Source organism: Schistocerca cancellata, chromosome 6 (genome assembly GCF_023864275.1).
Source record: "Schistocerca cancellata isolate TAMUIC-IGC-003103 chromosome 6, iqSchCanc2.1, whole genome shotgun sequence".
NCBI classification, from domain to species: domain Eukaryota; kingdom Metazoa; phylum Arthropoda; class Insecta; order Orthoptera; family Acrididae; genus Schistocerca; species Schistocerca cancellata.
In genome coordinates this window covers 262,632,410-262,650,229 of record NC_064631.1, presented here as the reverse complement: position 1 = coordinate 262,650,229, position 17,820 = coordinate 262,632,410, and the positions used below count along the sequence as shown (strand labels likewise).

General features: G+C 41.5%; 1 protein-coding gene across 1 annotated transcript in view; it reads left to right on the top strand.

Annotated features, from left to right (window-relative positions):
* The window catches only part of LOC126191050 (pickpocket protein 28-like), a 298,445-nt gene that overhangs the window by 239,355 nt on the left and 41,270 nt on the right, over positions 1-17,820 (top strand). The window contains exon 9 of the mRNA XM_049931762.1: positions 7,813-7,963. Coding sequence (XP_049787719.1) covers positions 7,813-7,963 — 151 coding nt within the window. The remainder of the gene's footprint in view (positions 1-7,812; positions 7,964-17,820) is intronic.

Genomic DNA, 17,820 nt, shown 5'->3' with positions numbered 1-17,820 from the left:
CACCGTCGGCGATATGTAACCACGCGTTGGTCTGTTAATATACACTCCGGCAATCGCCATCTGTATTCAATGTCGTGGTATTAGTCTGGAAAAACCTCTTCATTCAGAGGCAATGCAATACCTTGATTTATAAGGCATGTGTAGTTTTTAACATGGATATCGTTGGCAATACTTCTGAGCACCTATAGAACCAAGACCGCTTGTAATAGTAACATGGTCGTTGCGATCATGTTTTTAACATCTGGTGGCTTGTAAGACGGTTACGTTTCTCTTTCTATGACACAATGGTACCATTTGCAAGAAAAACTTACGAGACATCTCCACCCATCACTGATTTTCGCTCAGTACTGTTTCGTATCGCCAGCATTCACTTATTGGTGAATTGTTATACTTAGTAGTAGAGGATGCGCGATAGATTGCCTTGAACGTCAGGCTTACAAAGTGTGTGTGTGTGTGTGTGTGTGTGTGTGTGTGTGTTCCGACAAATGCAAAGAACATGGATATGTCCTTTCCTAAGAGAAGGTATAGATTTGACGTGGAAAACTGCAAGAGCCGCAAAGGGAATGAAAGTTTTTTTCACTTGGAAAATTATGTGAAGTCATAAGAATAATACAGATATTTCTATTTCCAGTGCCACAGTCGTCAGGAGGGGGTATTACTGATACTTCTCTCACTGTTAAATGTTGTCCGATTGAGGCTGCAACCGTAATATTTAACTGTAAGTACAGCGTTCAAATATATATGTGGCCGGTTTCCTAGGACGATTCTGTCTGGGGGTGCGTGGCTTGCGGCAGCGGTGGCCTGCGGAGGGAATGATTCACGTTTCCAGCTAATGGGAGGAGCCGTCCAAATGGAAAGGTCGGCTGAGGTACAGGAATATGGCTGACTTAACCGTGTTGAGCAGCCTTCGTGATCACGTGTGGAAATTTGAGAAGATTCCATATGGACGTGTGTTTCCTCTGTACCATTATTCCTTTCCGTGTAAATTGTCCGGTTGACTGTTTCTACACATTTCCCGTCTTTATTTGGTTGAAAGAACATCGATTGTGGTATGTGTTGTGTGCACCTAGCAGGTGAAAGACGAGTGGAAGATACGTTTGCTGGTTCTCTAGAGATTAGAAACACCTTGGTTGACTCTAAATTATAAGGATGATTTGGAATCTGTTATATCACCGACATCGGTATTCACGTGACAAAGTATCAGTTTTCTCTATTTTTTCGAGTTTTCATTTAAAGGTCTTCACAGACGAGATAAGATTCTAGTTACTCAGTGGTTACAGCATACTCCACCTCGCTGAACCTTGCTAAAGTTTCAGGCTTCTAGAGAAATAATTTTCAGTCTATATCTTCGGAATTATACTGTGCTAGTGATACTAGTATGCTAGCGATATTGATATCTGCTTGATATCTAGTAGTATCGCGAAAATTGTATGATATCCTAACAAACCATGCGAAAATACATATGTTCTTGTAATCACAGAGTCTGTAGACCGGTGTAGAAAGCAAGCAAGCAGGTCAGGATCAGAAACAGTAACGCTTTTATGGCAAAGGGAACCGACCCAGCCTTAGTACAACAGTTCAGAGTGACCTCAGTCTGTTGAGGGCTCTCTGGTCATGCATTGGGCGAGTGAGTGGTGGTGGCAGGGAGGGGTGGGGAAGGGGGCAGATGGCTTGTGACCATTGGCTGCCGTGGATGACCTACCAAGCTCACAGTAAATACACTCCTGGAAATTGAAATAAGAACACCGTGAATTCATTGTCCCAGGAAGGGGAAACTTTATTGACACATTCCTGGGGTCAGATACATCACATGATCACACTGACAGAACCACAGGCACATAGACACAGGCAACAGAGCATGCACAATGTCGGCACTAGTATAGTGTATATCCACCTTTCGCAGCAATGCAGGCTGCTATTCTCCCATGGAGACGATCGTAGAGATGCTGGATGTAGTCCTGTGGAACGGCTTGCCATGCCATTTCCACCTGGCGCCTCAGTTGGACCAGCGTTCGTGCTGGACGTGCAGACCGCGTGAGACGACGCTTCATCCAGTCCCAAACATGCTCAATGGGGGACAGATCCGGAGATCTTGCTGGCCAGGGTAGTTGACTTACACCTTCTAGAGCACGTTGGGTGGCACGGGATACATGCGGACGTGCATTGTCCTGTTGGAACAGCAAGTTACCTTGCCGGTCTAGGAATGGTAGAACGATGGGTTCGATGACGGTTTGGATGTACCGTGCACTATTCAGTGTCCCCTCGACGATCACCAGTGGTGTACGGCCAGTGTAGGAGATCGCTCCCCACACCATGATGCCGGGTGTTGGCCCTGTGTGCCTCGGTCGTATGCAGTCCTGATTGTGGCGCTCACCTGCACGGCACCAAACACGCATACGACCATCATTGGCACCAAGGCAGAAGCGACTCTCATCGCTGAAGACGACACGTCTCCATTCGTCCCTCCATTCACGCCTGTCGCGACACCACTGGAGGCGGGCTGCACGATGTTGGGGCGTGAGCGGAAGACGGCCTAACGGTGTGCGGGACCGTAGCCCAGCTTCATGGAGACGGTTGCGAATGGTCCTCGCCGATACCCCAGGAGCAACAGTGTACCTAATTTGCTGGGAAGTGGCGGTGCGGTCCCCTACGGCACTGCGTAGGATCCTACGGTCTTGGCGTGCATCCGTGCGTCGCTGCAGTCCGGTCCCAGGTCGACGGGCACGTGCACCTTCCGCCGACCACTGGCGACAACAATGATGTACTGTGGAGAGCTCACGCCCCACGTGTTGAGCAATTCGGCGGTACGTCCACCCGGCCTCCCGCATGCCCACTATACGCCCTCGCTCAAAGTCCGTCAACTGCACATACGGTTCACGTCCACGCTGTCGCGGCATGCTACCAGTGTTAAAGACTGCGATGGAGCTCCGTATGCCACGGCAAACTGGCTGACACTGACGGCGGCGGTGCACAAATGCTGCGCAGCTAGCGCCATTCGACGGCCAACACCGCGGTTCCTGGTGTGTCCGCTGTGCCGTGCGTGTGATCATTGCTTGTACAGCCCTCTCGCAGTGTCCGGAGCAAGTATGGTGGGTCTGACACACCGGTGTCAATGTGTTCTTTTTTCCATTTCCAGGAGTGTATCTAGTGCTGCATGTGCTTATGCTGTCTGTCAGCATGGTGTCTGTATGAGTCTCTGGCGGTCGATAACTACATGCAGAATCTTTTATGGTACAGGATACGAATTGTGAGTTTACTACATCCATACGGTATATGGTGATATAGTCGGGTTGGAGATTGGCTTCATGCTGAAATATTCAAGCTTTCCTCGACAATAGCAGAGCAGTGCAATTGAGTGAGAGTTTTTCCATATTTTATGGTCTGCAGACCACCTTTGCAATGTTTAACTGTCAGTACAATATGCCGATCTGTGCAAAATAGTTTTTCCACTGAAAGTCTCGTCTGCAGAAAATGGCCGACAGTGCTCCCAAACCAGCAGCAGCAGTTTGGCGGGCTTCACCGAAAAATTCAAGCTTTGGTCAACGATAGCAGAGCAGTGTAATTAAAGAAATGCCTTTCCATATTTGTCGATCTGTAGCAGACTTTTGCATGGTTTAACTGCCAGTGTGTTGACGCAATCTGTACAAGTCAGTTTTGCCGCTAAAAGTCTCGTCTGCAGTAAAAAATGGCGGACAGTGTTCCCACAGAGGCGGCAACAGCAGTTTGGCAGATAAATTCAGTGAGATCCAAGCAGAACGCTCCATTCATTCACAAGACATCCTTTGCGCTGGGACTTAGGAGCCTCTACAGGCTGGTTTGAACAAGATAGGGGGAAGGTATCTATGGAAAGTTCTGAGAGTAATGTGACGTCCTCTTTGTTCAAGTGTTCAAAGACAAGTTGAAGCAGATTGTCCATCTCTGGTGAGATGCTGTCCCTCATCCGCCATTGTGGCATTAGGACATCTCTAGACCAGCAGCTGCAGGACACCGAAAATTCCAGCAATTTTTCTCTTCTGTAGGACAATTCTTGCAATTCTGTTTGCATAATTGAACTGATTTTCCCCTCTGTGCTTAGACAGTTCTCTCTTTCCAAACAACAAGAACGCTTTTATAATTAATGGTGTTTTTGCAAGCATGCACAAACAAGATGAAGGCTTTTAGCTGCGAGAACAAGGGCGAACCGTTACCGTTTCTGAGACGTATGTTGAGAGCAGGATGTTACGATTTCTGGGAAGGTTAACACGTGATGGACATGCCGTCCCATCAGGTCCGCTAGGAAGAATGCATCCCATGTTTTTCTGGAATATTTTCGTAAACAGCTTCTGAGAGCATTGCAAAAGATTTCTATAGCATGTCCAGAGGGAGACTTGGCTGTTATTTAAACAGACATGTGATTTCAGCATAACACTGACAATCTTTTAGCTGCACCTGTGAGGGTGAGTCGCTAGACAAACATCTCGGTGGATCCACAGGTACAAAGGCTATGCATGAGCCATGGTGGTTAAGTAAACATGTGTGTGGCAGGAAGCATCTCGCATGTGGGACAGGCCTGGACCGGCGTGCATGCCTGACACATCCGATCTTCATTCTGGCTTGGACATCTATAGGGAACAGTTCACTGATACATTGTGGTCGAACTTCTGAGTGATAGTCTGAAAGGATTTATACATGCAATGAGTGTTCGTGCACTGCATTATTTCGACTGTGTAAGTGTTGTGTGCTTATTTGCAGAGTGTCATACATGTATTATTTTGTCAATTTTACGTGATGTGAACGTGTCTGTTCATCAGTGTACTGCATTATTTTGTGGACATGTCTTTAGGCTGCGCAATGCATTATTTCGACAATTTACAATTAGTTAGCATATTTACAGAGCATTCTACATGCATTATTTTGATAATTTACGAGTTGTTTGCGTATCTGTATATCAGTGTGCTGCATTATTTCGGCTGTTTAAGCATTGTGAGCATGTTTCCAGAGCGTTTTACATGCATTATTTTGACAACTTACAAGTTGTTTGCATGCCTGTACATCAGTGTACTTCATTATTTCGGTAATTCACGAGTAGTTTGCAGGTCTTTAGGCTGTGCAATGTATTATTTCGACAGTTTACAATTAGTGAGTGTGTTTGCAGAGCGTTTTACGTGCTTCTTTTGACAATTTACGAGTTGTTTGCGTGTCTGTGCTTCGGTGTACTGCATTATTTCAGTATTTTACGAACAGTTTGCAGGTCTATAGGCTACGGTATGTATTGTGATCCCAAGCACGTCAGGTCACATGTTTTGTATCACTGTAATAAATAAACTATGTGAAATCCATCCCTAAATGAACTGTTCCAACTTCCCACTGGAAATAAATAAAATATACTCCTTCCTCTCCAGCAGATGGACACAGATTAAGTCCTTTTTCCCGCCATTTCTTCCCCAGGCCGCCATCTTGGAATCCGTCACGGGAGGGACAGCAACAGTCTCTGGTGGCGGTACTGTGTACTAGGTCAGTTGGACTCTGGACCTCATGGTAAACACACCGGATGAAGCTACTGCCTATGACAGCTCAAACTGTTTAAATAAAATATGCATGCAAAATAAAAATTTACATCCATCCTATCCAGCAGCCCAGCACAGACTGAGTCGTTTTCTCGCCAATTCCAAGGAAGAGGCCTTGGTTGGATGACTGAGGTTACTAGAGGTAGCCCAACTGGCCTATTTTTCCACTGAAATTTGAATTTCCCACCATGACATCAATGCAACATTGCTACATCTCTCTTGGATCCACCATCTTGAATAAATCTGACAACAATACACTGTCCTTGCCCTACTATTGGCATTTCAGACGACATGCTGGACACTTTCCACGCTGATCCCAAACTACATCACACTGAGACTATTGGATATTAGTCATGGATGTAAGGGTGTGATCATCAATCAAAAGCATTGTTTTCGTAAGGAGAAAATCATTCATCTTCAACAATAAAAAGGCGCAGCAGACAATAGTCAAAATAAAGGTAATGCTGAGTTTATTCAATGATAGCTATAAAATTGTGCATCACTGATATGCACTGTAATGATAACCTGTAATAACAGGATACAATCAGTAAGTTCTCTGCCTTCTGTGTGCGGCAGATCGATGCAGATAATCAAACTTCTTAATGTAAAGTGCATGATAACAGTGCCCCAACTCATACATTGCCTCTGATGCTAATTTTGTTTGTCATGCAACTTCCCACTTCCCAAACGTATCTTCTAACATGTGACTACTTTAAAAATTAAAGACGTCACTGACAAGATTCCATTCTGAGAGTAAAGAAAGTACAATATGAAATGCGATGGCTGGGGCTGCAGGCCTCTCCAAAAGATATCTTCCAACACAACATCAAATAGTGAAAGAAATGTCAATTTCCTTGAGACATATGAGTCTCAACTTTATCTTCGATAATGAGGGAAGCTGAAGAAATAAATCAAAATTTGTGCCACAGCTGGGACTTCAACTGGGTCTCCTGCTTATTATGCAGATTTGCTAGTCATCTACCTAATAAGCAGGATACGAGTGTTCAAGTCTTATCAGTGGCACAAATTTTGATTTTCTTCTGCTTCTATTGTTACTGGAAAAAATGCAATGGAAGATAAGATGAGATAATGTGTGAAGGAGTGAGAAGACTGCTTTGTAAAGGAATGGGGCCCACATCCAGTCATACATGCAATAGTTCATTATATTTCAGCTTGAATATTTTGACGGACATCATACATTAAGGGATTGTTTGTCTATTTATTGCAGTCATCTTCCTTCCTGGGCATTCAAATTTCTCTGCTTAATAGTTTCCTTTTAATTATTAACTCTAATAATGCAGTTACAAAGATATTAATTTGTACAGTGTAACTTTAGAATAAGTATTTATAAGAATCATAATTAACTAGAAACAACATGAAATTAAAATAAATAATAAAACAAAAAACAAAAATGATAAGTTTCTTCTAATGGGTATTTCTCCTGCTGCCATTCGGTTTGCAGTTACCCCGCTATTTCTTCAAGTTTTGCCTTGTCTGAGTGGGAGAATGGCCTACATTTATAGGTTCCTGTACATATTGTGAAAATATTATTCCTAGATGGAATACTTGCATTCTATAGTACGAGTAGCCCTCTGTTAAGTGTGAGGTCCAGGAATCCTCGAACCAGCACAACTCCATATGGGGTTCATACATAATTCACTTGATTCTACTTACAAACATTAAATATTAAATATTGTCACTATAATAAATTATCCAGCAATGAAGAGAAACACAACACTCATTCTGTCACCATCAGCATTACTGACAGCTGTTCACGCCTTCCCATTATTGAGGGTTTGCAAATAAGTCATTGTCATCACCAGCACCACAATATAATGGTTTTACAACAAGAGTAACCAGTTTAATCACATGTAAAAGATAGGCCACTATAAACTCACGTCTCACGCCATTATAAACTCACGTCTCACAAATAATGTTCCAAACAAACAGAACAAGAAGTAGGTGTGTCCACTGGGAGATAATAAGGAAGTGTATATTTCAAAATTTCACCACTGTCAACGACAATCACATTTCATATCTGTAGCATCTACTGGCGACTATCCAGCTCTTCAGGCTAAACTGCCAAGTCTCATTTATTCAACAGTAAAACTTCCAGCATTTGGCTATAAAATAAACTGTAGTTTACGCATCCCTTCTCTGAGAGCTAAGCTATCTTCATTTAAAACATTTATTTCAATTGTAATCGTCGAAACATAGCGCTGTATTTTCTAGGTCAGTATGCATGGTACTGGATGTTTTGTTTCAGATGACTTCTACGGTTCTGAGGGAAATCTGGCAGCCTGCCACTGCTTGCCAGGATGTATGGAAATAAAGTACACTGCTGAGATATCCCATTCTCAGATCTTGTGGCACAAATATTTCGAACAAAAACCGGAAAAAGCAGCTCAATTTGAGAAGTTAGTTAGTTCATTATTGTGTTATATTTTCTTTAGTTACTGATTGTTCATTACTTTGTTAATTAGTTTTGCAAAAAAATTAGTTAATTAATTCCTTGCTCCATATATCATTTAAACGATTTTTGTCAGAGCTATATAGAACATGTCAGCTTACAAGCTATCATTTGTGTGTGTGTGTGTGTGTGTGTGTGTGTGTGTGTGTGTGTGTGTGTGTGTGTGTGTGTGTGTGGATACATTTGCATGACAATAGTCTAAGTTTAATAACAGAAGTTAACATTTTTCTTCTATTTTACAAATGCTTCTAGTTCTTCTTTAAAAAAATACACCTGCAGAACAGGTGTAAATGTCCAGAGCAACCAGCAGCGTCTAGGAGAAAGTCTAAAAGAATGTTGTATGGATATAGTATTCATTACATACAATGCACCATCTTACCTCGTTAATAAAAAAAGGGAGGAGTTGATCATGACATTGCTAAGGAACCAATGCAGCACTCACCTGAATGACTTACACAAATACAGCAAACCATATCAGGATAGACAGATGAGGATTTTAATCGTCCTGAATGGCTTTTCACAAGGCACTTTAGATATGACATAATTAAATTTTCCTTGAGACATTTGAGTCTCACTCAACTTTATCTTATGCTAATGACAGAAGCTGAAGAAATGAATTAAAATTTAAGCCATGGCTGAGACATGAACCTGAGTGTTGCTTATTAAACAGGTATGCTAGCCATTACACCACAGCTGCAGCGTAGATAAAACAACTGCACATACTATATTAATCCAATGACCTCCCTAACACAAACTTCAGATCACGTCTTCAGTTTATTTTCGCCTTCTTAAATGGTCACTGTTGTCGAGGCTCTCCAGAATTAATTTATCTTAGATCTATAGATCACCTACATCTGGGATACAGCAGGGTACGCCCAATATGTCCCATGCTTAGGTGCTATTCCAATACTAGAGAGCCCCGGCAATAGTGATGATTTAAGAAGGGGAAAATAACCTGAAGACATGAATTGGAGTTTGTGTTGGGGAGGTCAGTGGACTAGGGTAGTCCATGCAGCTGTGTAACATATACTGTTGCAGTGATACAATGGTTAGCACATCTGCCTACAATACAAGGAGACCTCGGTTCAAGTCCTTGGTGTGACACAAATTTTAATTCATTTCCTCATCTTCTGTCATTGTTATAGACAAGTCACTTTGTCAAAGATGTACTGTGAATATCTCAAATCTGGAAATCCCACTCGTCAATGCCATAGTCAGCTGGCATGTGAGAAAACAAATTCTGTGTTGACACAGATTTCATCAACCGACCACGGCATAACAGCCGACACAGAATTCATCAACCGACCATGGCATAACAGCCCGGATAATTATAATGGACTTGATATTTCCGGCCGTGAAAGTCTACATTTTAGTAGCTTATAGACAGCCCATAGACCAGCAATTTGTTCGCCAAATCAGTGCTGGACAACAACCACAACTGATCAGCTATATCATTCATAATGACTGCTTCACTATGCCATCGACCCATTCTTGTAGTTCTGCTTACTGCTCATCACAGAGCAGAAACTAACATGGTTGTAGGAACAGCAGCATTTTATGCAGTAGGTATAGAAAAATGTCACATGGAATTATGTTTCATGGTACATGTTTGTATATTACAATGGATTAGGTACCAGGATATCAAAAATCAGATGCATCCCATGTGCCAACAGGCTACAGTCAGACATCCACTTCTAGACTCACACACTTCCTGATGTAAAAGTACCTGGACACGTCAATGTAATGTGGAACTGACTGCTAAATTTTACAAGATGTGGAGCACTGATGTAAAGAGAGGCAGGGAGTATAATGTTCTCAGTAAATAAAGAGACAACAGCAGAACAGGTTGGTTAGAAGAGCCCAGGGACTTCAAATGTGGGCTAGTCACTAAAGCAGCTAAGAGCATTTGACCCCAGACTGCGCTGTTGCCACATTTTCCCCTCCCCCTCATGTAACATTACCAGACTTCCCTCTACCCTCCCCCACCCCTCTGACACAGACCAATCACGCCATGTATAAGATGGCAGAAAATTCAAAATTGGCAGTAAATTCAAAGCAGCTCAATTTTCCTATGTATAAAATGGGTTGAAATTCAAAAACTGGTGTAAAATTCAAAAAATTGCAATTGTGCTAATTGTAAAATGACAGGAAATTCAAAAATCCAACTGGGTCATTTTCCTATTGTGTATTTAACTGGGGACCTATAAACGATGAAGCAGCTTCATCCCGCCATAGCCGTCACTGGTACACAACCCCACAACAGGCCACAGTAGTCCACCCACCTCACCACAGCCCCACACTGAACCCGGGGTTATTGTGCTGTTTGGCCCCTGGTGGATCCACCCTCACCAAGGAATGTCTCATATCAGGTGAGTGTAACCCCAAATGTTTGTGTGGTAGAGTAATTATGGTGTATGCGTACGTGGAGACAGTGTTTTCGCAGCAATTACCGACATAGTGTAACTGAGGCAGAATAAGGGGAACCACCCCACATTTGCCGAGGTAGATGGAAAACTGCCTTAGAGACCATCCACAGGCTGGCCAGAACACTGGGCCTCGAGACTAATTTGCCAGGCAGATTCGTGCCAGGGACTGGCACACCTTCCCACTTGGGAAGCAGAGCGTTAGACCACGTGGCTAGCCAGGTGGGCTATTGTCAGATTAGTGCAATGAAGGACCCAAGAATACAGGCCAAGCCTGCATAGCTGTCAGATTTCCTCACTCCTGTGATGTAAGAATCTAAGATTGTGGACCCTCAGATATGAGTCCAGGCTGCATGGCTGGCAGATTTCACAGGCCATGTGATGCCAGACTCCAATATTATAGACTCGAGGATATGAGCCCAGCATGCATGTTTGGCAGATTTCAACGGCTGTATGATGCAAGACTCCAGTATGACAGACTCGAGGATATGGGCCCAGCATGCATGGTTGTCAGATTGCATGTATGTTCTAAGTTTAAAATCCTGTCTGGGCAGCAAATTCAAAAATGTGCAAGACCCAATTTAAAAATGGTAGTAAATAAAAATAATTCACTTGTTATAAGTTTAAATTTACAAGAAATTCAAAAATCCGTTTACCTTAAGTTCAAAATTGTGAATAGCCCACTGGTTGACAGAACTAGAGCACCTACTTTAGTTTTAAAGGCATACAGTTGACTGTTGCAGCCTGTATGATTGACAACCACTCAGCACTATTGTATGTATGGTAGGCTAGGAACAAGAGAGGTATGCAGTTGAATTTTTATTTAAACAGAATGGCTCCCATGTTACACCATGTCATGCTGCATAGAGCTGACAGCCACATGTGAGCCTTCAACACATTGTGACATGTCTTGCCAGAGAGAGCCAGTGCGCATGACTGCTGACCCCTTGCCATCACTACTGCTGCTGCAAGATGCATCTGTTCACGACAACTGCACTATTCAGTTCAAAGCCAACACTGCTTGGTTCCTCACTATGCACTGCTTGACATCACACAGATCCGTGTACTTAGGCAACAGGTCAGAGCCTGCTGTTGCTAATGTGTCGATACGTGCAGTTTGGAATTCAAGTAGACATCTGCTGTATGTTACAGGTAGTACAGCCGTGCCACAGCCAGTTACATGATTTCTCACTTAGCCATACTCTAATTTTAGAACTGTAAGGTGTCTTATTGTGCTGCATGGCATTATGAGCCGCATGTTGGATCTCTACAACTACCGCACACTTTTACTATCGCGACTGCAGCATGTGGTCCATACTTCTGTTTCCACCCGCATTCCCTAAGTACAATACCTTCATGATTTATATCTCTGGCATGTTGGGGCATGGAGGACATTCCTATGTAGGACACCATTCAATAGGAGTTTACAAAGATGCATTCCTACAGCCTTAATCACTCATCGATTTTGGACGCTGGACAGCAGCTTACTATTTCAGTAGACATACAAGCTGAGCACTAAGACAGAAGCCAATATCATCGTACTTGCTGTGCCAGACACAGCATTGTGCATAGAAGGTATAGTAATACTCCGTAAAGGAATGCATGAAACTACTTTTAAGCCTTAACTCTCCTCTTTGTTAAGAACAACCAGTTATTTGCTAGAAACTCTCCAGTCCAGTCACAAATACAGTTCAACTTTTTGTATTTTGCTCATATGGCGACAACGTGGAACCTTGCCGAATATGGTAACAACCTAGACATATACCTATTGCCTGCTAGTAAAGATCGTAATTCGTGTTCCAAAATTGTATATCAAACTGATGTTAGCAATGTAGACTTCCAGCTGTTTCTATTTCCACGAAGGTCATAAGACATGTTCTAAAACTGCACAGTCAACTGACATTTGTGGTATAGATCATTATTAGCTGTGTGTATCAAGTTGAAGACAGTTCTTGTAGCTTGTAATAAGTCATAATAACTCTTTAATAGCGTATTAGTATTCTGCGTAAATAAAGTGGGGATTCTGTGTGACAATCCTTTCCTAAGTTTTCAGGAGTTATATAGGATCAAGTGTTTACAATATTTCCGCCATATTCTGGTTTGGTACTTGTGATTTTTTTGAGTCATTCAGATAAGCTGCATAGTAATATTGAAAATTCAGTGAAATTTGTTTCTTGGAAAGAAAACAGATAGCAGAACAGGAGGAACTGAAGTGCACTAATTTGACAGCTCTGCTGTGAAAGTTCTTGGAAAGAACTTGGAAGAAGTTGTCACTTACATGTAAATTAGAAAGGAACTACACAAATCTATTCAATGGCATTCTTTGGGCAAAGTATTCATCCCAAAATGCTGGGAAAGATGACCAGTAATCCCTAAAACTAGGTTGTGCTTTTACATCCATAAGTAAATTAATACCTAAAAACACTTTCATCTCATCTGTATTTGTAGGGTGGGGGTTGATGCCACCACCCCTTTGCATAGCATATAAATTCATCTGAAACACTATTTCATCCAATGTCTGATTTGTAAAAAGTTCAAGGAAAAAGTCAGCTGGGGAAGAAAGATTATCGAAATTGGGCAAAGGTCCAGTTTCCTCCACAAAATTTACATGATCATAATCACCAATCTCACGTGTTTGGTTCTGTAAAGTCTTGGTTGGAAGGAAGAAGTTCACTGATATCAGCTGGAGCTTTAAAAACTTCTTTCTTGGCTGCTAAAGAAGGTAGGAGCATGGGGGCTTCCTGATGAAGGGCCTGAGTAATGCCCTCCGCCCTCCAGATTACCATCTTCATCCTCTTCAGATTCTGACAGTTCTGACAAATCGCTTGGAATATCCTCAAAAAGTAGGTTTTAGACAGTAGCCTCATCTAATTCCGCCAAGGAGTATCTTTTATCCACCTAAATAGCGGTAAAAGTTAAATAACTTACTGTATATGAGAACAGAAGTTTTGTATGGTAAAGGTATCATATTAGCATAGTGGTTTCACAGCAAAACCACCAACATTCGTGCTTCTCATTGTTTCAAATAATGTGCTATATTCAAACTTTAGCCATATTTTCAATCTAGAACATATGTCGTAGCCAATATAAAAATTTTACTTGCATTGAATAAAGAACAGCATCTGAATAACACAAAACAACATGTATAAATCTCAATATGTCGCACTTGCACGGAAAACACATGCTAGATGCCGGTTCCAGATCGCAGCGTTGCTCTCTCAAGATTTGTTGAGTTAGTTCATCGAAAATTTGCTGGAGTGCACCACAAACAAGGCTGAGACAGTGGTTTCACAGTGAGTCACCTAAGTCGCAAAGGGATACAATGCAGCAAAAAGTGGTTTTGCAGTGAAACCACTGTGACACAAAGGGTTAAAGAGAATTGGAGCATTGTAATAGACAGTTCAGGTGTGGCAGATATTTTTAATAACTAATTTTTAAAAATAGGCAGGAAAACTGGTGCAAATAGTTCTGAGGCGAAAACAAAATGGGCATACTACAGAAGAATAGAGTTCAAAATTTATCTAAAATCTCTATCTGAAATAAAGGAGATTATCATAAATCTAAAAAGTAGAAGTTCACATGGAGTGAATAACATTTCCAACAAGACACTAAAAGTTGTGGCACCTATAATAAGTAATGTTCTTAATAACTTATGAAATGCAACATTAACTTAGGGTGTTTTCCCAGAAATACATCTTTTTCTAAAATTTTTGAGGAGGTAATGTGCTCTAGGGTTTGTTGACTACCAGTGTAGTAATGGCATACTTAGCCAATCACAGCTTTGGAAAAAATCTTTAAATGATAAATTTCACCAACTAGGATCTCCTGTGACTTACTGAAGGGATCTGACTGTGTCAATCACAATATTCTAATAGAGAAATTAAGTTTCTATGGAATACATAGTTCAGGAAATGCCTGGTTTAGTTCTAATTTAAGAAACAGAATGCCAAAAGTTACAAGCTATCCAATACTACAAAGAGGAATGCCATGTCATCTGCATGGGGAGTAATTACAGTGGGAGTCCCACAGGGTTTGAACATTTGCCCACTACTATTCTAGCTTCACGTTAATGATCTACCATTTTATTTGAATCAGGAGGCAGAATTAGTCTGCATCCAGACAATACAACCATTGTTGTGAAGCCAAGCAAAGAGGCATCAATGGAGAAAATAGTAAATGTTTTTGTGAAAGTTACTGAAAGGTTTTGCAGAAATGGACTTGCTTCAAACTTTAAAAAATGCAGCTCATTCAGTTTTGTACAGTCAGAAATATCCCACCTCCTATTAACGTAGTATACCATCCCACCTCTTATTAACATAGTACACCAATAAACACTAATAAACTGGTCAAACACTGTAGGTGCTTAGGTGTACATGTTGATGAAAACTTAAATTGGAAAAACCATATAGTAGACTAGCTAAAGCATTTAGGTTCAGCTGCTTTTGCCACACAATAAGTGCCAACTTTGGGGATACAGAAGTCAGTAAATTAACATAAGTTGCACATTTTCATTCATTGATGTCTTATGATTATGAGGTAATATTCTGGGGTAACTTCTCATGTGGCAAAAAGTATTCATTACACAAAATAAAGTAATTAGACTTATGTGTGGATTTCACATACATACATCTTGCAGGCATCTCTTTAAGCAGCTGGGAATATCAATCACAGCCTCACAGTACACTGATTCACTTATGAAATTTCTGATCCACAATGCATCTTGGTTTGAGAGTGACAAAGTTATTCATGAGAATAATACTAGAAGGGAGAATGAACTGCATTACCCTTCAATGAATCTAACTTTGGTAAAGAAACAAGTAAAATATGCAGCTATAAAACCCTTTGACAATCTACCAATGGGAACAAAATAGCAATGAAAATAATCAAAGATTAGATTTTATTATCTATCTGTGGAATAAAAATCTTCCAGATGGCAGAAGTGTTTTCAAGTGTAGATGTTTCTCCTCAAAAATCCCTTCTTTCCATAGATAAATTCTTGAGTAGAGATAATTAGTCATTAAAAAAAATCTGTTGGTTGGTTGATTCAGGGGAGGAGACCAAACTAAAAAAAGGAATCTGTAAATGATCACAATGTAGAAATAAAAATATTATTTTTTTGTTGCATATAAGTGTCTTATGTTTGTTCTGTTGGTACGTTCCACATCATGATGTTTATCATAAATTCAATGTATGGAACAACTTACTAACAACATAAACTTGTCAGAAGTGTTTGTGTCTGTGAGCCATCCAAACTCCCTCATCAATGCCACCTTACCTCGCTACACAATGAAATTACACCATTAGTTTGATGCTGGAGCAGTCTACAATCAAAAGAGGAGCTTGAGACCTAGACAACCTGCTCTACTAAATCAAGATTTTTATGGTTTCGCAACAAAAAGGGGAAAACCATGACTTAGGTAAGTCAGTCAGAAATGACACTCAGCAAAAGATCAATTATCTAATGAGCGTGTGCAAAAACTCTCCCATCTTGAAACCTAGCAACTCACTTCCTCAAAAAGTCAATACTAAATGTGACAAACTGTGTATTTTCCATCAAAATATAAGGGGGCTAAGAAGTAAACTAGAACTGTTGACAATGAATATTAGTGACAGTAATACTATTGATAATGCCGATATCCTTTGTTTTACCGAACACCATGTAAAGGAGGGTATCAATATGCTGAATCTAGATGGCTATCACATTGCCTCTCACTTTTGTAGAAACAGTGTGCAGAAGGGTGGTGTAATTATATTTGTGAAAAAGAATATAATGTATAGATCTCTAGAACTCACAAAATACTGCTTTGATCAGCATTTTGAAGCTTGTGGTATAGAAATTAGCACCAAGACACTGTCACTCATTGTAGTAATAGTGTATAGGGCCCCATCAGGGAAGCAATGTATGTTCTTTAAGCAACTCGAATCTCTTCTATCCCATATATATTCTAAAAATAAAAATACTGTAGTCTTAGGAGACTTTAACATTAACTTTCAAGATTATGATAGTAGTAGAGCTGACCTGCTACATATAATGAACACATACAAGCTCACACCCATGGTAGACTTCCCCACAAGGGTTATGAACTACTGTTTAAGTCTTATAGATAATATTTTCATTGATGAGAATAGAAACACCAATGCAACAGTAAAACAAATCCTAAATGGTCTTTCAGACCATGATGGCCAATTGTTAACTATCAATTATATATGCCCACACAAGAAGGACAAAGACTGTAAACGGTCATTTAGGGTAATTAATAATGAAAATCTCATGATCTTCAACATTTATCTTCAACTCATTGACTGGAGTCCAATTTATAGAGGACTGAATGTCAATGACAAATTTAACCTGTGGCGACTATCGACCAAGTCGCGGGTAATATCTTTGTTTTTGGCAAGCTCTTGGACCCAGTCTGTGGTCGCGCGTGAAAGTGTACGGACGTGTACAGAGAATTCAGAATGTAAACAACTGTATATGTGTGCTTACGAGAAATAAAAATAGTGTTTATTACACATGGTGTAGCGTGCATCATTGGATTCGGCAACCCTACAACGCTAAACCCATACTGGTGACCCCGAATTTTGTTCGCGAGTGCTACAACGAAATCTTATACCGTCGAGCAGTACACAATGGATCGCTTGCCGCCTGCTACACCGAACACGTGCCAACTAAGTGTTCCAACGGACGCTTCGGCATGGTTTTACAATTATCCACCGGGCATCCGCAATAGTTCTACGCAGTTTCCGAACACATCGACTAGCTGTACTCAACAGGACAGTGTTTATACAATTCCACAGCCACGTGTGCCGGCATCAGGTACGAACAATAACTTTCCGTTACCGTACATGAGTCAGCCGTCATGTGACAGTGTTCCGTACCATCAGAACGTTTTCCGCGCACAAAACTTTGAATATGAACGTATTACGTCCAATACGAACTTTCCACGTGTTCCGAGTGCTCAACAGCCGACACAATGTGCTCAAACCCCAGTGACTATGTTTACAGGTTTCCCAAGTGCAAGTGTGAATTTTCCACCCGAATCAGTGACTGTACAAATCGAGCCGGACGCTCAAGACAGGAGAGTTCATATTTCTGCCGGAACTCCGGATTTTGCACCAACCCCCCCTACACCACCAGCGTCCGCTTTACGAGTGTTTCCGACGGCACACGCCGTTCCTGCCGCGTGTGTTCCACAAACATTAGGTGATTTTAACTATTTTAATGCACCTGTAGGGGAGGGGCCCGGAAACTGTATTCCGTCGTTCGCCGCACATCGGTCGACTACGGTCGATTCTACCGCGCCGGTCCATTCTACGCCCGTCGGCGTTACTCCGTCGACCGCTCGATTCGTTGATTTCTCGACCAAGGTCGAGCCAGCCG